At 39.5% G+C, this 17,973-nt stretch overlaps 6 protein-coding genes across 7 annotated transcripts; 3 read left to right on the top strand and 3 right to left on the bottom strand.

Annotated features, from left to right (window-relative positions):
- Positions 1 to 295: 295 nt before the first annotated feature.
- LOC148169668 (uncharacterized) lies at positions 296 to 1,825 on the top strand. Its single transcript, XM_088043260.1, has one exon. It carries the CDS (start codon positions 507 to 509, stop codon positions 1,722 to 1,724), a length of 1,218 nt encoding a protein of 405 aa, XP_087899386.1. The 5' UTR covers positions 296 to 506; the 3' UTR covers positions 1,725 to 1,825.
- Positions 1,826 to 1,857: 32 nt separating this feature from the next.
- wol (Dolichyl-phosphate beta-glucosyltransferase wollknaeuel) lies at positions 1,858 to 3,285 on the bottom strand. 2 transcript variants are annotated; one of them, XM_088043263.1, is made up of 6 exons: positions 3,075 to 3,285; positions 2,853 to 3,027; positions 2,601 to 2,806; positions 2,447 to 2,555; positions 2,161 to 2,398; positions 1,858 to 2,115 (listed from the first exon to the last, which is right to left on the bottom strand). In XM_088043263.1, exons 1-6 carry the CDS (start codon positions 3,138 to 3,140, stop codon positions 1,911 to 1,913), a joined length of 999 nt encoding a protein of 332 aa, XP_087899389.1. In that variant the 5' UTR covers positions 3,141 to 3,285; the 3' UTR covers positions 1,858 to 1,910. The 2 variants fall into 2 exon arrangements, with proteins under 2 accessions (XP_087899389.1, XP_087899388.1); XM_088043262.1 differs by having other exon boundaries at positions 2,161 to 2,555.
- Positions 3,276 to 6,439, top strand: LOC148169666 (regulator of telomere elongation helicase 1 homolog). Its single transcript, XM_088044217.1, has 9 exons — positions 3,276 to 4,396; positions 4,442 to 4,627; positions 4,672 to 4,787; positions 4,834 to 5,203; positions 5,251 to 5,508; positions 5,554 to 6,036; positions 6,085 to 6,302; positions 6,342 to 6,392; positions 6,424 to 6,439. The coding sequence occupies exons 1-9, from the start codon at positions 3,368 to 3,370 to the stop codon at positions 6,437 to 6,439; spliced, it is 2,727 nt and encodes a 908-aa protein (XP_087900343.1). The 5' UTR covers positions 3,276 to 3,367.
- Positions 6,440 to 6,470: 31 nt separating this feature from the next.
- LOC148169665 (regulator of telomere elongation helicase 1 homolog) lies at positions 6,471 to 9,420 on the top strand. Its single transcript, XM_088043673.1, has 8 exons — positions 6,471 to 7,147; positions 7,192 to 7,755; positions 7,801 to 7,980; positions 8,027 to 8,142; positions 8,190 to 8,559; positions 8,609 to 8,866; positions 8,914 to 9,294; positions 9,351 to 9,420. Exons 1-7 carry the CDS (start codon positions 6,716 to 6,718, stop codon positions 9,280 to 9,282), a joined length of 2,289 nt encoding a protein of 762 aa, XP_087899799.1. The 5' UTR covers positions 6,471 to 6,715; the 3' UTR covers positions 9,283 to 9,294; positions 9,351 to 9,420.
- mtSSB (mitochondrial single stranded DNA-binding protein) lies at positions 9,309 to 10,012 on the bottom strand. The gene is made up of 3 exons (XM_088043674.1): positions 9,904 to 10,012; positions 9,754 to 9,853; positions 9,309 to 9,707 (listed from the first exon to the last, which is right to left on the bottom strand). The coding sequence occupies exons 1-3, from the start codon at positions 9,916 to 9,918 to the stop codon at positions 9,379 to 9,381; spliced, it is 444 nt and encodes a 147-aa protein (XP_087899800.1). The 5' UTR covers positions 9,919 to 10,012; the 3' UTR covers positions 9,309 to 9,378.
- Positions 10,013 to 10,224: 212 nt separating this feature from the next.
- Positions 10,225 to 13,647, bottom strand: aop (ETS variant transcription factor anterior open). The gene is made up of 5 exons (XM_088043655.1): positions 13,492 to 13,647; positions 12,255 to 12,561; positions 11,606 to 12,202; positions 11,302 to 11,551; positions 10,225 to 11,248 (listed from the first exon to the last, which is right to left on the bottom strand). The coding sequence occupies exons 2-5, from the start codon at positions 12,553 to 12,555 to the stop codon at positions 10,966 to 10,968; spliced, it is 1,431 nt and encodes a 476-aa protein (XP_087899781.1). The 5' UTR covers positions 12,556 to 12,561; positions 13,492 to 13,647; the 3' UTR covers positions 10,225 to 10,965.
- Positions 13,648 to 17,973: the final 4,326 nt, after the last annotated feature.

The raw sequence follows: 17,973 nt of genomic DNA, 5'->3' as shown, positions 1-17,973 counted from the left end.
CGTCGATTATTCAAAAAGGAGAGGGGCAAGGAAGGTTTTTTAATTACACGATGGAGGTGTGAAGATGTTCAGAATTATTATGGCAGACGTTATTGTGTTAATTGACCGCCTACGGAACGTGTCATGGGGTGTAATGAAATTGACGGGGTGAAAAGGGGAAAAGCAAGGTCATAGGTCACGTGGGGGGGAGGTTGCGAGGAGTTATGAAAGCGAGACTTTGGGGATTACGTGATCCAGACGTAACAAAAAAGTCTAAAACAAATAAGTCGGCTCGTTTATTAAAACTACAAATCTTGAATAATAACTTTCCAAAAATATACAGTTATCATAGATTAGTTCGCTTTGTTGTTTAAAACCAACAAAGCCCACAACGTTTCCATTTCCAATCTCACTGTTAACAAAAAACAGCTATTATGCCTTTGTTTTAATTTCAAATACACGCAAACACTAAACAAACATGTTTAGACATAAAATAGCAAGAAGCCAAAACCCAAATCAGTGCAAAAATGGCAACCATAGCGCCCCTCCAACACCTGCTAACTAAAGAAGAGTGCGAGAAAATCCTCAACCGAACCTTTGAAACTCCAACTCAGTTCCTTTCGTTTCAAATAACAACGTACAATGAAAATGCCGCCGGCTTCTTGGGTGACCATTTGAAATTAACCATCACCTTTGTGTTGAACAACACGACTTCTCAAACCTCCTACTTCATGAAGAGTCTCCCAGTATTCAACCTCAACCAACGGGACTATGTTCTCGACTCTGGAATCTTCAAGAAAGAAGTCATTGTTTACCAAAACCTCATAACAGAGCTCAACAAGATCGGTCATTTTGCCCCAAAGTGTTACTTCGCGAAAGACGACTTGATAGTTCTCGACGACTTAAGATCCAAAGGCTTTAAAATGAACTCCGTGCAGCGTTTTCTTAAGGATGACCATACCATCGCCTTGCTGAAAACTGCAGCAAGATTCCACGCCTCAAGTCTGGTGTACGAAAAAAGACGCGACGTCCGCTTGAACGACAAATTCAAAGAAGAATTTAAGGAGACCTGCTTCAGTTTCACTGAAGGCAAACCAAGGCACAAGTGGTTGCTCAGTACCACCAAATGTGTCACAAATCTAATTAAACTGATGGACTACAAAAACGCCGAAGATATTTGTGCACGATTCGAGAAGTTCATTTTTGAAGAAATGGAACACATCTTGGCGCCATCCAATAAGTTTAGAAACGTTCTAACTCACGATGACTTGTGGTGTAATAATATTTTGTTCAACGACAAAAATGAGTGTCTTATCGTGGATTATCAATTGGGGAGATACACACCACCAGCCTTCGACGTTCTCACATGTCTTTACCTCAATCTTGACTGTAATTATGTGGACAACAACTTGAAGACTCTAACAGACATTTACTACTCGTTTCTGGTGGAGGAATTAGAACGACACAAATTGGATCGTAGTGAATTACCAAGAAGTGAGTATGAGGAGTCATTGGAGCAGTACAGGCTCCCAGCTCTGGTGGAAACTGTGATGTATGGGACTCATATTTACATTTCTGAAGAACTGGCGAACAGTATTGTTGAAGATATTGTAAAGTTTAATGAGTTTTCGTTCTTGAATCGTAGCAAATACGCCGTGAAGGAGTTTCAGAATAATTCACAGTACCATAATAGAGTTTCTTCAGCTATTAGATCAATGGTGCGAGTTTTAAATGGTGAGAAATAAAAGACGCGCCATGTTCGACCAATGAAAATGCTTATTTCTGGCGGGGGATTTAAAATGACCTTTCGTGAATTTTCATACTTATCTGTAATTGTTGACTCAAACGAAGTCAAGGACTAAAGAAATAAAGACTAAGTAATTAGAAACACTTTCATTGAACCTTAAATTACAAAAATACGCAAAAATAGTTCAGTCGTACTTAAATTTCTGATCTTTAATCTTCCAAGCTCCCACCAAGTACCTCACCCAAATGAGAGCTAAATCCTTGCCCATCTGTACTGAGCTCCAAAAGGGTGTGAGTTTAGAACCATCGATTTCAGTCCAGTTAATCGCAACTTCCGTTGTAGGAACTTTAAGTTTTTCCGCGATGTACAACAACTCTACATCAAAAGCCCTTGAAAACGATATTTTATTAGTGTTTACAGTTTGGAGGCCTTACCATCGCTCCACGTGTAGACTATCAAAACAAATCCTCGCAGCTTCTCGTGTAAACAATTTAAATCCACATTGGGTGTCTTTAATGCTCCGCACAGTGAACGTCCAAACCAAAAAATGGAAACCATACATTAGAATTGTTCTAAAAAGACTGCGTTTTGCCACGGAGTCTTTCTCTAAGTGGGCCCTAGACCCCACAGCTATGGCGATAAGACCGCTTACGTCGTCTTTAAGGTAGTCAACTGAAAACACATTGTTGAGAGAAAATTGGTAAGGAAGGGCGCTACTACCTCCAATTTTTTCAGTCAGGCTCTTCTCTAGTTTAACGAGATCTGCAAATTTGCTAGCCCCGTCGGCATCAGCAAATAGAATTACGGAACCCCGCGAGCTCTGAACCCCCTAGAAGTTTCCATGTAAAAAGTTTTATTTTAATTGATAACCAACCAGTCTGACAGCCCCTCCTTTACCGCGATTTGTTTCCAATTCCAAAACTCTTAATTTGTCAGCCCCCAACTTCTTACTCCAATCATTTGCAACCTTAACAGTGCTATCAGTGCTACCATCACTAACTATAATTATCTCATAGGTAAAATCACTACTTCTAGCTCTAGATTCTAAGAATTCCACGCATTCTTCCAACATTGGTGAAACTAGAAAAAAATTATAGTTTTTTTCCTAATTCGTCGCAACAATTACGTCGTGCTTCTTCATTATAAGCTGGAATAACAACGCTCAACTTTTTGCTAGGGGGATCATCAATTGAAGGAAATTGGGACACCTTTCCGGTTACGGGATCAATAAATTCCTTTTCTTTTTTGCTCCTAATGATTACGGGGTACTCTTGAGTTGTTGCGACCAAAAGAATGCCAAACTGTGCAAAAAACATGAGTTTTGAGGTTAGGAATTGAGACGACCTACCGCTAAAAAACACGCTGTAATAAATGCCGAAATGTAGAAAAAGAGCAGCTTAAGCGGTATGTCCATCGTGGCTGGCGTTTGAAAGGAGTTATCGCATGATTTTTATGATATTGGAAAATGAATCGGTGGCAAATTTCAATTGGCAATTGACAGAAAGAAGTTATCTCTGACAGAAACGTCAATTTTAGGGTGACAGCTGGCAGCAAATTGGCAGCATTGCTCTCCGCTCCTTGGCGGGAAACCCAGGGCTAACCTCAAACTTTGAAATCCTTTTTGTAGTGAATTCGAGCAACATGTCTGTGACAACTATAAAAGGCATCCCCGTGGCGTTCCCGTTTCCCCCGTACGACATCCAGGTAAATTACATGGAAAAAGTGATTGACTGTCTCCAAAATCGCAAAAATGGGGTTCTTGAGTCTCCCACAGGAACCGGAAAAACTCTGTCTCTTCTCTGCGCCTCCTTGGCGTGGTTAGAAGTGAAGAAAGCACAAATTCAAGCCCAGAGACACACACTCCCTGAAAGTTTCCTAGAGCAACTGAAATCAGTAGGAGGTGAAGCCAGCACAAGGGGGCTTTTAGGAACTCCTACGATTATCTACGCGTCACGGACTCATAGCCAGTTGTCTCAAGCCATGCAGGAGTTGAAAAGATCAAGTTACAATCATGTCAAAGCATGTGTTATCGGATCTCGGGAACAAATGTGCGTCCACCAAGAAGTGGTCAATGAAAAAAATAACACAATGAAGGTGCATTTATGTAGAATGAAAGTGAGGGAGCGATCGTGTTTATATTATAATAAAGTCGAGACGAAAAAAACTGATGCAGAAATTACGAATCTCGACGTTATAGATATAGAAGACTTAGTAAAATTGGGGCAAAAGCACAGATTTTGTCCCTATTACATGGCAAAGGAATTGAAACAAAACGCGGATGTAATTTTTACCCCATATAATTATTTACTTGACCCTAAAACCAGAAAAACCTTGGGTCTAGAGTTGGCCGACAATGTTGTGATTTTTGATGAGGGTCACAATATTGAAAAAGCTTGTGAAGAATCGGCATCTATACAATTAAAGTCCACTGATATAACTCTTTGTATTGATGAAGTTACGACAGTCATGAAAGCCCTCACTCAGGAGGCTGTTTTTGATTTTAACGATAAAGAAATTCCGAAAGACTTCACCGCTGATGAGCTTTGCATTCTCAAAGAAATGTTTTTGAACTTTGAAAAAGCTCTTGATGCTATTGAAATCAAGTCTTCAATTGACGAAGGAACGTACTTTGAAGGCAATTATATTTTTGATCTGTTGGAAAAAGCCGGCGTAAGTTAAAGAGTCTTATAAAAAAAAATTACAACTTTCTTGTAGATCTGCGACAGGAACATGCTCACAGTCCAGAATTTAATAGACAAAATTGTACAATTTTTAACCACAGTAAACGAAGGTCCCTTCGCGCGAAAAGGCGCAGGCTTACAACTATTTTCAAATCTATTATCCATAGTTTTTGCTAGTTTGACTCCCCAGTTTAAGGAAAAACTACAAAAGTGCTATAAAGTGAGTTGATTTTGCGTTGTGTTTGTGGTAATCTTTGTTTCCAGGTGCATCTCACTATTGAAGAACCAAAAAAATGGGGAAACGATGACTGGTTATCTAAAGCAACATCAAAGAGTAAATGCAGAGTGTTGAGTTACTGGTGTTTTAGCCCAGGATTCGGGTAATCTCCCTGATGGCTAATCTCCATTTCTAATTTTCGTTTTTAGCATGAACATGTTGATGGAACAAGGCGTCCACTGCGTGATTCTCACCAGTGGCACTTTGGCCCCTTTAAAACCGCTCATTTCGGAGCTCGAACTCAAAGTCGATGTATGTATAGAGAACCCTCACATCGTCAAGGACGACCAAATCTGCGTCAAAGTCCTTACAAAAGGCCCAGATAATGAACCCCTCATCTGTAATTACCAAAACAGAGACAACCCCAAATACCTCAGATCCTTGGGGCAAGTTCTCATGAATTTCATCCGGGTCATCCCGCATGGTGTTCTTATTTTCTTCCCGTCGTACCCCATAATGCTGAAGTGCCAACAATTCTGGCAAAACTGTGGAATTTGGAACACGATCAACAGTGCCAAAGTAAAGCGGCAGAGAAATGAAACAAAGAAATAATTCTAAGATTTCAGCCCATTTTCGTGGAACCTAAAGATAAAGTTTCCTTCGCCGCAGCGATGAGCGAGTATTACGCGAAAATTAACGACCCCAACATCAGGGGGGCTGTCTTTATGGGAGTCTGCAGAGGAAAAGTCTCTGAAGGTTTGGATTTCGCTGACATGAACGGACGGGCTGTGTTTATCGTAGGCTTACCGTATCCACCGTTAAAAGACCCGAAGATCATACTGAAGAAGCGTTATCTTGACGTTTGCAACGCCAAAGATAGAGAAGTAAGGAGTTTCAAACCAAAAACAATAAAAAATCTTGCGTTTTAGTACCTGAGAGGCGATGATTGGTACCGCCTTGAAGCAACACGCGCTATAAACCAAGCCATCGGTCGGGTTATAAGACACAAAAATGATTATGGCGCCATCATCCTTCTTGATAGCAGATTCGCAAACGCCACAATCCAACACAATTTGTCTAAATGGTTACAAAAACACATTCAAGTTCAACAGAACTTTGGCGTTGCGATGCGGGGGCTAAAAGTGTTTTTTGATAACGCGACGACAAAAATTCCCGTAAAACGCCAAATCAAGGATGAAAATACTCCACCGCTGAACCCCAAGAAAGGTGGTAATTTTGATTTTAGCACCAGTTCTGTTTCCCTGCCTTCGTCGAGCGAGGGCTTGGTGAAAATCCATAAAAGAAAACCAGAAGATTTAACGAATACTCCAAAGAAAACGAAGATTAGTGTTGTAGCGAATCGGGACACGACGACTTCTTTGAATTCGGCGATTAATGATTACATAGCTATGGTAGTACTAGAGGAGAATTAACATGTAACACTATTTGGTTTGTTTTAGGCGAAAAAAGCACTGAATGCCGATATTTTCGACAGGTTGGTTGCCGCTATGTCGGCATATAAAAACAATGATGATCTAGAAGAACTCAAGAAGTCGTTAAATGAGATATTTTTGAGTAGGTACCACTTGCGATATTTGATCAGAGGAATAACACCTTACCTCTCGAAATGCCATCAAGTCGAATTTCAAAAATATTGTGATAGTATGCAACTAGAATAGTAATAATTTATGAATAATAATAACTTTTTTTATAACAGCCCCTCTACCAATTTTCCACATTTTTTGCCCATGTCGCCACCGTTCAAAAAGTAAATTAGAACATTTATTTTATCTCTTGAGCCTCAAAGAAGATTAGAAATTCGCTCGCGACCTCTTGCCTCCAGTGTAAACTTTGGCGAAATGACCCTAAATTACGACATTTTTCTACCATAACCTTACTTTCACTTTTCCAAGTAACCTCACCTATCAAAGAAGTTTTAAATACAAGTTATCTGAAGTTATTTAACCCGTGATTGTATTAAATTGAGTGGTACTGGTTTGGGTGTTAAAACTGTTTTTATTTTTCGTCAATTTTTTCCTCCTCTAGTAGAAATGTAATTTTTTACAAGTAGCCCCCCTGAAACTCCTGACCATGGCCAACGTGACAATAAGAGACATCCATGTACAATTCCCGTTCCCTCCTTACGACATCCAGAAAAACTACATGAACAAAGTAATAGAATGCATTGATAGCCCAAAAAACGGAATTCTGGAGTCTCCCACAGGAACGGGAAAGACCCTTTCGCTACTCTGTGCGTCTCTCGCATGGCTTGACGACAGGAAAAAACAATGTGCGAAACAACTAACCCCTGAATTCTTTAACAAAAATGTTGATGAACAGCGCGAGCCTCTTTTGACAGCCCCAAAAATTATTTACTCTTCAAGGACTCACACGCAGTTACATCAGGCGATGCAGGAGATGAAAAGAACAGCTTACAATCACATGAAAGCTTGTGTCTTGGGATCTAGAGAGCAAATGTGCATTGATGAGGAAGTACTCCAGGAGAAAAATTCAGGAAGCAAAGTATGTACCCAATAATTAAAATAAAGCTAATAATTCTTATCCAGGTAAACATATGTAGAGCGAAAGTCAAGAAAAATCAGTGCGCGTATTACAACAAAGTAGAAAGAGAAAAAAAGAATCCACTGTTGTGTAGCACACACATTGTAGACATAGAAGACATTGTTCGTTTAGGCAGGGAACGCACTTTTTGCCCCTATTACATGGCCCGAGAACTTAGAAGTGATGCTGACGTAATTTTTATGCCTTACAATTACCTGTTGGACCCCAAAATGAACAAGTCAATGGGAGACGTTTTTTATAACAACATCATCATTTTTGATGAAGCGCATAACATTGAAAAAGTCTGTGAAGAGGCAGTTTCCGTGCAATTAAAAACGACCGACATTCAAAATGCAATCGACGATATTTCTGCAGTTTTTGATTTGCTAAGAAGCGGAAGACAGCTCGATGTTGAAGACGTTAATTTTACCTCCCACAAACTGCAGCAATTAACTGAAATGCTCATGGAATTTAAAAGACAGATTGATGGAGTGGTATTGTCACCACTCGCTCTAGAAGGAACTGTTTTTGACGGGGATTACATCTTCTCTATGTTAGACAAAGCGAAGGTGAGAATGGTAGAACAATTTTCTTAGATAATATTCCCGTTTCAGATCATTGATAGCAATTTTCATGGGGTGATCGATCTTCTGGAGACCGTTGAGGATTTCTTGACCTCCACCAAACTTCTGCAAAAGAGTGGCTACAATTTACAACTTCTAGTCAATCTGTTGCACATAGTTTTCTATAAAACAGGACCTGAGTTTAGACAGAAAGTCAAAGAGTCATTCAAGGTAAAATTTCAAGTTGATAACAACCGGCGTTATGAAGAAATTACAGGTTCAATTCGAAGACGAAGGAGAGGAATTCTCGAATTTCCGGTTCACACAGTTTTCACAGAAGCTCAAAGAAAAGTGTCGCATACTGAATTTCTGGTGCTTTTGCCCGGGATTTGGGTAACTACCTCGGAATTTTATCCCAATTACTAGTTTTGGGATTACAGGATGAACATGTTGATGGACCATGAAGTTCGTTGCGTTATTTTAACCAGCGGGACTTTGGCCCCACTGCAGCCCCTAATTTCCGAGCTAGAACTAGATGTGGGTGTCCGTATTGAAAACCCTCATATCGTTCAAAGCAACCAAGTCTGCGTAAAAATCCTCAGTAAAGGCCCGGACATGGAACTCCTCAACAGCAATTTTAAAAATCGTAACAACCCGAAATACGTCCAGTCTTTGGGGCTCGTAATTTCTAATTTGATTCGTATAATCCCGGATGGGGTCCTCATTTTTTTCCCGTCTTACATAATTATGGAAAAAACGATAGAAATGTGGCAACATAATGGGACTTGGGACTCTATCAACAGAACTAAAGTAATAACTGATGATGAAACAAAAAAACAGAATAATTGAGCTTTTGCAGCCCGTTTATGTGGAGCCGAAGGATAAGATGGCTTTCCAAACCGCAATGTTGGACTACTACGCCAAAATCCAAGACCCGAGTTTCAAGGGAGCGATTTTCATGGGAGTTTGTCGCGGAAAAATCTCCGAAGGGTTGGATTTCGCCGATATCAACGGACGAGCGGTTTTCATCACAGGACTGCCATATCCACCGCTCAAAGACCCGAAAATTATCCTGAAGAAGCAGTATTTAAATTTCAGACACTCCAAAGACAAAGAAGTTAGTTTTACTTCATCCAATCAATGTACTTCATCGTTTTTTTTTAGTACTTGCGAGGCGATGATTGGTACGGTTTGGAAGCCACCAGAGCCGTCAACCAAGCAATCGGTCGGGTTATAAGACACAAAAATGATTATGGGGCCATAATTTTATTGGATTCACGCTTCGCCCATTTCAAAGTTAAAAACAACTTGTCTCTGTGGTTACGTCAGCACATCACAGACATGAAAAACTTCGGTGAAATTACAAGGAGCGTTCGCAGTTTTTTTCAGCAGGCTCAAGAAAAACTGCCTAGGGAAGTAAGAAGTGTAGTCATAGAACAACTTGTGGAAATCAACGCTACGAGTAGTGAGAATTTGGTGAACATTCACACGCGGAAAGGCGAAATTTTGGAGAGTCCCCCAAAGAGAAGATAGCTCAAGGTTAAGGTCAAAAAACAACGTTATTTTTTCTATTTTATAAAAATGTTGAGAAATTTATACAGATCTATCAATTAAGCAGTCTCAATGATCCTAGTTGGTATTTTGGAAAAAAATCACGTCATCAGCAGCAATGGCCGTCGTCGACTTTTTGGTACCATCTTCCCCTTTAATTTCCCCATAAGTGATGCGCCCAGTCACGTGTACCCTTTGCCCCTTTTTCAAATAATTCAAAATGGTTTCTCTTAGCCCAGGCTTAAAACATATAACACGATGCCACTCTGTACGTTGTAAAAACTGTCCTGACTCGTATCGATAATTGGTATGAGTAGCTAAAGAAAACGTCGCGATGGGATGCTCATCTGTACCTTTTTTCTGGGGATCTGCACCAACTCGGCCCAATAACTGCACACTGTTAATACCTACAAAAAGCGGATGTACAATCTGAAAACAGTTTGAAAAACTTACTTTTTTCAACACGCGAAGGCTCTTGTTCAGGGCTATGAGAGGCATGACGAATAATTTTCGGTTGATTTAAAAGACGCATCAGTGGAAAGACAGTTCGTGACTGAAAAATTGAGTAATTATTGCCGAGTTTCAATTGTCATCAATAATTACCTGCAGCGGAAACATTTTCACGAGTTATAAAATAAAACTGACGCGCGAAAATAACCTCAATCCGTCAAACGTGCGCGGAAATAACCTCAATTCGTCAAACGTGCGCCGGAATGTCAAAAGTGTTATTGTTGGTTGACTATGTTTAAGGCGCAGAAGGGCTTTAAAAAAATATTCCGAAATCGTAAAAAATGTCCCTAATTTTATTTAAATTCACAATTAACAAAATTGACGGTTTTACCGTACACGGCGTGGCGTTTTATTCAGTGTATTTTAAAATTTGTTAAAAAAAAGACTACAATTTGTTAAAAAAAAGACGTGGGGGCCGTTGTAAAGGTATATTTCAAACTTGTCATATCAACAATAAATTCTCATACAAAACATATTAAGACAGCATTGCAATTGAGGGTTTCTAAATGATATTTACATTAACTAATCAACATGGGAACAATATACCAATTGACACAAAATTCGATTCACATTTTAAAAATAAAGCCATTAGGTTATCAACCCTTACAAACCTATCTCTCTGAATATGCAATAAAATATGTACAGAATCTGAATATACATAAAGCATTATACATTCTTTTTAACATCACACAAAGAATTGAGTCAAATATTAAGAGATCACAGAAACAGAACTGGAAACAGTTCAATCCCCAAAAGCAAATTTATTGAGAAAAAAAAGTTTTTTCTTTAAAACAAAAAAGGCAAATGCCACAAAAATTGGAATGTGGTGTATGTACCCAAAATTGAAAATTTACTTCCAGTCCATCTCTTTGTACATTGTTTATCCAATTATTGTCATCAAATGAGGATCACTCAAAAAGCTGCCTTTAGCAGTCACGTAACTTCCCTCATGACCAAATGAAAAAATAATTTATTTATTTTGGCACATGCGTTTTATAAAAGTCGGTTCTTAAAGCGTCACTTTAAAAACCGCTATTCTTAATAAATCTTTAAAAAAATTAACTATTTACACATCTTTATAATCACTATTTGCACAAGTCTCATAAATATTGGCACCAATAAAGTCACTAATAATGCACATAAGGTCCACTAACGCTAGTGATGCTGGGGCGGAATTGGCGGATCCGGCGAACAGATTATATTCGTCACGTGCCTGCTACTGCTGCTCAAATCCGTCGGCCCTTCCATTGATATACTTAAATCTGTGGGTTTATCATCATAATCAACCCTATTCCCGTCATTTTCCGCTTCTAAGGGCTCGGGTTTGATGGTCACGCTTGGCACGATCTGAACTGGGGGCTTCACGTTCGTGGGTGACATCTGACGCAAAAGGGAAATGTTCTTGATGTTTTTCAATTCTGTGGGATTACGCAAGAATCTGTAAAAAATAACATTTAGTCCATCGAAAAACGAAGAATAAAAGAGACGTACTGGTAGCAATGTCTTTCTCCCTGCACTTTCCGCAAAATGTTGACCCTGTAGTAATACCGGAGAGCCCGAGACATCTTGTCGTAATTCATAGAAAGGTGGTTCTTCTGGATACCCCACAACTTTGCCAAACCGGGAGGATCCACGATTTTGAAGACACCAGTGTCGCGGTTCTTCCAGGCGATGTATTTGGTGTAACGCTGCGCTGGGTCATTCAGGAGCTGCTGAAGAAAGTCCCACAGCAAGCGGCCATCTAGACGAATAAAATAATTAAATCCAACTTTTAAAATTATAAAGTGTAACTTACTCGTATTGGGCTCTGGAGACTCGTTGGGGAAGAATTCCCGACCCACGGCTTTGAAAACTCCGGGACTGTTCGCAACCTCCTTGGGGCTCCTGGGAGCCATGTGTGGCAGCTGTGGTGCGACTGAATACGCGCTCGGAGTATTGGGAGGGCTCCCGCTTTGCCCGTTCTTCTCGTAACCATCTTCGTCTGAATCCGAAGGATTGCTTCCATTGCTGCCTCCAGCGCTGAAAATGGAATGCCCGAATGTCTGAGGGTTATCGGCGTGTTGTGGGCTTCCCGCTTGGCTGTCTACAGAAGGAGCCGGACTTAATGTCACCGAGTTGCTCTGTGCCATCAGATGAGCCGCGAGAGAGGCGGCGTGCGGATGGAAAGGATCGTTGCTTTGCGTGAGGATATTCCAGTTGGGGGTGGCAGGATGCGAATGAGGTGAGAGTGGATATGGGTGGCGAGATGTGGGGGTGACGGGACTGGACGGCAACATTCGTTGGAGGTTGTTGGCTTCGCGGACCAAAATTTGGAGGACATTGTAGAGGACATCACCGGAGCCGGGGGCGCGCTCTGACAAGTCGGTGCGAGTGAGGAGGCAGATTGCCTTACCTACGAAAAAAAAACATGAAACTAAACACAATGCAAAGTTGAAAAGTTTTACCATTCATTTGGAACATTTCCATGTCGAGGGGCTGCAGATCGAACTCGCGTTCTGCCCACCTGAGGAACGTGCCCACATCTTCGCGGTTCCAAACTCTGGGGTCCGAAACCAGACTTGATGGAAGTTGACTCTTGTAGTCCAAGAGCGGCGAAGAAGGGGGGTGTTGTGCTTGGCCGATGGAGAATCCCAAAGCAGGGTAGCGCCATAAGAGAGAATCCGCGCTGAAGGGTAAAGGTAAGGCCAAACGGTCCATTGCGCTACTGGTGGGTATCGGCGGCAGAGGGCCCGGCACCAATTTCATATCGATCTGGAAGAAAATGAGTTGCGAAATTAACGAGTTTTTAAACGAGTAGGAAGTGGTTTTTGCATGCAATTTAAAAATACGCGGACTAATGATAGAGCGGAGCCGACTGTATACGTGGGGCTCTGACGCTCGCGGAAGTTATTTCAAGGTTAAGAGTGTGTTTTTTCAAGCTATTTACATTTCGCATTATCCGGCTTTTAAAATAAAGCTGAAGTAACAATGCGATAAAGACATGCAGCCTAGCGACCTTCAGGTGAAGCCTACAAGACAAAAAGAACGGAAACTGATGTAGGTTTTAGGCTTCCGACCTTTGAGTGGTTTTTGTCGACGCGGTGAAATATTACCAGGAAGAAATGTGTCAATGCCGAGCGGCGAGAATAAAGAGAAATGGAAAGACACGACTTCCGCAATCGCAACTGTTGCTCAAAATTCTACATCTACATTCTCATATTCCTGCATTACACAAGCGTTTAATTGGTCTTGCCTCATTTACCCCATTTTGATCGCTTTTTAAGATTACGAAACGAAGAAGAAGAATAAATCGTTGCGCACATAAATTCCCAGGAACTATGACGTAACAAACACCTGAACATCGTGATTGATAACAGTGACGTCATATTTTTTTAAAGTATTCTTAACGACTTCCGGTCTTGGATTGACAGGTGGCGCCTATAAATCTCATAATCTCCAAAACAGATAATTTTAGTGATGAACGAATTTCGTGATTTTGATCCCTAAAAACCGCACGCCTCTGGTGCACCGGAAATTCCTCTCGCCTACACGAATTTCTGGGAACCGACTCAAGACCGTACTCCTTCGCGTAATTCCGCAACTTTACTTATCACACACGAGCAACAGGTGAAGACACGTGCGACAGGTAGCCACCCCCGATAAACCAAAACAAGTGCTAAAAACCAGCACAGCACTCTTTACCTTTGGTGGAGTTATCCAAAACGGCACATTCACAATTCACGAACACTACACCGAAAACCGCCTCCAAGTTTCGTTGTTTTTTCTCGGCGCACTTGATAGCAGTAACTGTGACGTTGTAAACTCGACCGCCACCTTACCACTACTGTTTTGGGAACTGTTTGGACTGGCTGGAGTATGCGGGAGTACGAGGTGGAGTGGGGGCGACGTGCGCTGTTGCCGCTTCGGACCGGATCTACAGTTGGGGGGCGCAAGGGGCAGAGGATCGGGCGCAGACTTCCTCCTAACTAAATCTGTACTTTGTCAGGAGCGATGATGCGGGCGATTTTTTGAGACAGGTGGTTGGAGGGAAGAATAATACAGGATGAGGAATGAGGCAGCCAAGTGGAACAACTAGGAAATCAATCGGGGATAACGTAATAGGTCAATTGTTACAAAATGGATTGTGTAAGGCGGAGAAGAAAGGGTGACCAACTTGGAGACTTATTTGGGATGTTGCGAGGCGTCCGGACACCTGTTGAACAAGGCGACGCCGACGACGCCACTTTCAAGACGCTAATCCAATACAATTCTTATCAACTTTCTGTTGTTTTACCTTGCTTTTTGCTGTCTTTTTTATGAATGTATGACCAGTTTTTCAACCTTCCTCTTTGTTTTTATTCCCTCAACATTCACACTCGCATCGCCGATGGAAACGTGAACTCACGTCTGAGATTGATGCATCTGTCACCAATAACCTGCCACGAATATCGAATTGAGCGGAAGCCACAAATATAATCAATTCACGATCGTTTTTGTCAAGCTTTTGTTTCTTTAAATTCATCACAACCACCAAAACATTATGACAAATTGATTGGTTCAATCTTCTTGGCAGTTTACCCGCATATGTATTTAAATCAGGAACTTCTAGTTCCAAAACCAATTGAAATTACAAATTATGATAATCAATAGCTCGAATTTACATAACTTAAACAAATACCCATCAATGGGCAATAAAATTATGGAATAAATTTCATTGTAAATTAATAGTATCAGTAATAACATCATTTTTTCGATGTTTTAACACTTTATGATGGTCATAAAATAATATCAACGAGCTAATCGGGTTAAAAATAATTCCAAGATAAAATATGAGCCAAAAATAAAATTTTGTCTGCTACTGAAAAATTTTTGCTCGCAATTCATCCATGGGAAATAAAAAGGCTTTTATAAGCTCCACTTTTTCTCTTATTTGGACCAGGTTATTGCAATGAAATTATTTAAATTAAATTTAGTTCAAAAAAATGTGACTAAACTGGTCAGGTTTATAAAGTTAATTGTCTGAATTTTGGGTGAAATTAGACTAAATTTGCAATACTTTTATTAAACTTGGACTAAATTTCTAAATTTGATAAAATCTATAAAGTGGATTGCATTAGAGCTAACTAAATTTTGAATACATAAGAGAAAAAGTGAACTTCAGTAATTAATTGAATCAGACATATAAAGTTTTCCAGCATCAAAGCTACGAAATGTTAAAAAAAATTGGCGCTTATTACAAATGTAGGTTTTAGATTGTTTTCAAATGACGTTTATAGTAGTTATCTTCAATCATAAATCCAAATTAGTTTTGAAAAAAGCTGTTCTAGTTATGGTACAAAACAAAAACTTGGACACAAAATCGCATCTAAAACGCCGTTAACGTAGTGACATTTTAAATCATTTTTAATAGACAGTAGAACCTTGATTATCCGGACTAATTGTTGCAGAGGTCATAATCGATAATAACCCAAAAAATAATGCAAAACTTGGATTATTATACAAGTTAAACATGTAAATACAAATATGTTATTATAGAAGTTTTTTTATTACTTTATAACTGTTGTTTGACAGGTAGAATTTTTCTTCTTAATGACGGCCAAGTCTCGAATTCACACTATACAAAGAAACTATTTGGCACGCATTTTTTATTGGCGTGAGAGAAGTAATCTGAAACGATAACAGAAAACCCTTACCCACGTGTTTTTTTTGATCGGTGATCCGGATAATCGAGCATCCGGATAAAAGAGGTCCGGATAATCGAGGTTCTTCTGAAGTTATATTCACTATGAAAACAAAGCGGCAAAATAGTGCATGACAGGAATTCCAGAGTCACCCTTGATGTACGATAATTGGTGTCAATTTATTTGAAATTGAATCCAAACTGTGCCCAAATAAATGCGATTTGAGTGGGCTGTTTGTGAGTGGAGCCCGGTTCTGTCTGTTTTTCCATGTAAACACCTAAAAGTTCGATAAGATCTGCACATAGTGACATAATTGCAGAAAATAATCTCCAACCAAAACAGAGCATGGAGATAACCCACTCGAAAGATATTTTGATAGAACGGAATTTTGTGATTACGTGACTCCCATACAGGAACTCGATCATTAAAAACGCTTTTATCTGTTATCGGAAATTGGCAATCAATAATTCTAGATAGGGGGTCGAATATTTCGATTGTTAAAAATCTCCTGCGAGTGTTGCTTCGCAAAAGCCAAAAAAGGCGGAATGAGTCTGCGGTGACGTCAACCAAGGAATGCGAAGACTGTGGCCGGACATGCCAAATGTATCCGTTGATGGCGTGTTTTTATTATAGACAGTACACACATGCGAAAAAATCCCACTTCTGAGGTTGAAACAGAACCAGCGGATTTCTTGGCAACGTTTCAAGAGTGACTTATTCCACTTACACTTCCTTCCTTTGTTGGGAATGATTCAGAGGCAATAATATGAGTGATGTCAGCGTCAGAAGCCCAATTTGCTTCCTTGCGATAATTAATCGTGATAAGCGATATCTAATAATTCATTATCGAGTTAAGAACACAAATTTCCTGTCGACGGACTTTGTAAATATTTATCTGTGGATGTGCGTCATTGTTTTTTGCGATTACAGGTAAATGTGAAGGACAGATGGTTCAGAAGTGGAGATTATGGGTTAATAGAGCGGTACTTTGAACTAGGGACCCAGGATTATCCACTTCAATTCCAGTAGGGTAATTAAAATATCGTTGTGGTCAGAGAGTTTTAAAAGAACTAAATCCTCTTTGAATCATTCCAACTTTGACCTGAACTCCGAAGAATTTAGAACCGGATATGACTTAACTTTCTCACTATAATGACCAATATTAGCATTCTTACACCGCTTATAGTCCATCGTACATCAATTTTGACAGAACTTGATGAACACGTCCTTCAATTTTGCGGTCGTAAAGCTACTTAACCTGCTTTGACTTCTTTGTTCATCTCAAAATTAACAGTAACAGACTCAATTATGGTTGGTCTGAAATGGATTTTTGAGACTTAAACTCCTGTAGATGGAAGTGCTATCTTTGGGCATGAGCGAAAATTACTTGCGTTATTGTTATGCAAAAGGTAAGAAGAAATGGATGATGTCAGAGTGAAAATATAAATAAATTTGCACAATAACTCAGTAGCTAGAACTGTGTGATTTTTGTGGTTAGTTACGTAGAGTTTTCTTATCACAAAAATTTGTGCCGGAATTTCCAGGATTTTAAATAAATTATTTACACTGGTCAGTTTAGTCCATCCAGTTCGTTCTTTTATAAAGTGAGCCATAATAATTATTCCAATTGGGTTCAAGTCAATCCAGTTCAATTTAACTCAAAACAAGTCCCAGTCGATAGCATTTAGTTCAATTTAACCCAAATCGATTTAACCATGTATTTGTATTAAATAAATTGGGTTCAACTGGGTTCCTTTTGGTAAAATTTTTCCCAATTTATTCCATTCTAGTTCAAAAGGATCTTGTTTAAGCTTATCTTATATTGTATCCACGTATTTTAGACAAATAGTGCTCTTAAAATCCAAAATTTGTTAAAATTTGCCTACCTAATTATATAATAATTATAACCTAATAAACCTGACCTATTTTAGTCAGAAGTTGGTTCGATGCAACCAATTCGTCTAATTTAATCTAATTTAATTCGAAACTATGCCTAATTTGCCCTAATTATTTGGAATCAATTCAAGTTACTTTCGCTGAACTTCCAATTGAGTATGTCTAATTGTCATAATTTGGTTCTGACCGTAATTTATGATTTCATTGCGGTCCTGTCTTGTTTTTCTCTCAATTTCCCGCCTTTTCCCGGAATCATTTACCGAAATGAGCAGCCTTGACGAGCTTCAGCAAGGCCAAAACCAGTCTGCAATTTTTCGTAGGTTGTGTTTCCGTTTCACGCATTAAAAAAAGGTTTAATTAACATTAATTGTCCACACATTTCTCGTGTTCTTATCCATGTTTACTTTATCATTGACGTTTACTGCTTTGTCTTGGAATTAAATTTTATTAACGTAACACGTAACAGAATTAACAGCAAATATCAATCTTCCTTCTTCGAAAGGAAAATTTACATTTATGAGTAAAATTACGGTAATCACATCCTGTTCGAGTAAATGGAAATAGTAATGTTGCAATTTTGTCGAGGTTAGCAAATGTTTTGATTCCG

The sequence above is a fragment of the Gnatocerus cornutus genome, chromosome 8 (genome assembly GCF_029298725.1).
Source record: "Gnatocerus cornutus isolate USDA-ARS CGAHR chromosome 8, icGnaCorn1.1, whole genome shotgun sequence".
In the NCBI taxonomy this organism is placed as follows: Eukaryota; Metazoa; Arthropoda; class Insecta; order Coleoptera; family Tenebrionidae; genus Gnatocerus; species Gnatocerus cornutus.
The sequence above is the reverse complement of the archived record's forward strand: the minus strand, read 5'-3'. Positions and strand labels throughout refer to the sequence as shown.

Coding starts and splice junctions, on each gene's coding strand:
- LOC148169668 (XM_088043260.1), top strand. CDS start 507: ATGGCAACCATAGCGCCCCTCCAACACCTGCTAACTAAAGAAGAGTGC.
- wol (XM_088043262.1), bottom strand. CDS start 3,140: ATGGACATACCGCTTAAGCTGCTCTTTTTCTACATTTCGGCATTTATT. Junction 2,807..2,852: donor TTATAATGAAGAAGCACGAC/GTAATTGTTGCG, acceptor ATTTTTTTCTAG/TTTCACCAATGTTGGAAGAA. Junction 2,116..2,160: donor AGTCTACACGTGGAGCGATG/GTAAGGCCTCCA, acceptor ATCGTTTTCAAG/GGCTTTTGATGTAGAGTTGT.
- LOC148169666 (XM_088044217.1), top strand. CDS start 3,368: ATGTCTGTGACAACTATAAAAGGCATCCCCGTGGCGTTCCCGTTTCCC. Junction 4,397..4,441: donor ATCTGTTGGAAAAAGCCGGC/GTAAGTTAAAGA, acceptor ACTTTCTTGTAG/ATCTGCGACAGGAACATGCT. Junction 4,788..4,833: donor TGTTTTAGCCCAGGATTCGG/GTAATCTCCCTG, acceptor TTTCGTTTTTAG/CATGAACATGTTGATGGAAC.
- LOC148169665 (XM_088043673.1), top strand. CDS start 6,716: ATGGCCAACGTGACAATAAGAGACATCCATGTACAATTCCCGTTCCCT. Junction 8,143..8,189: donor TGCTTTTGCCCGGGATTTGG/GTAACTACCTCG, acceptor TTGGGATTACAG/GATGAACATGTTGATGGACC. Junction 8,560..8,608: donor ACTCTATCAACAGAACTAAA/GTAATAACTGAT, acceptor GAGCTTTTGCAG/CCCGTTTATGTGGAGCCGAA.
- mtSSB (XM_088043674.1), bottom strand. Junction 9,708..9,753: donor GCCTTCGCGTGTTGAAAAAA/GTAAGTTTTTCA, acceptor CGCTTTTTGTAG/GTATTAACAGTGTGCAGTTA.
- aop (XM_088043655.1), bottom strand. CDS start 12,555: ATGAAATTGGTGCCGGGCCCTCTGCCGCCGATACCCACCAGTAGCGCA. Junction 12,203..12,254: donor GGAAATGTTCCAAATGAATG/GTAAAACTTTTC, acceptor TTTTTTTCGTAG/GTAAGGCAATCTGCCTCCTC. Junction 11,249..11,301: donor GGAGAAAGACATTGCTACCA/GTACGTCTCTTT, acceptor TATTTTTTACAG/ATTCTTGCGTAATCCCACAG.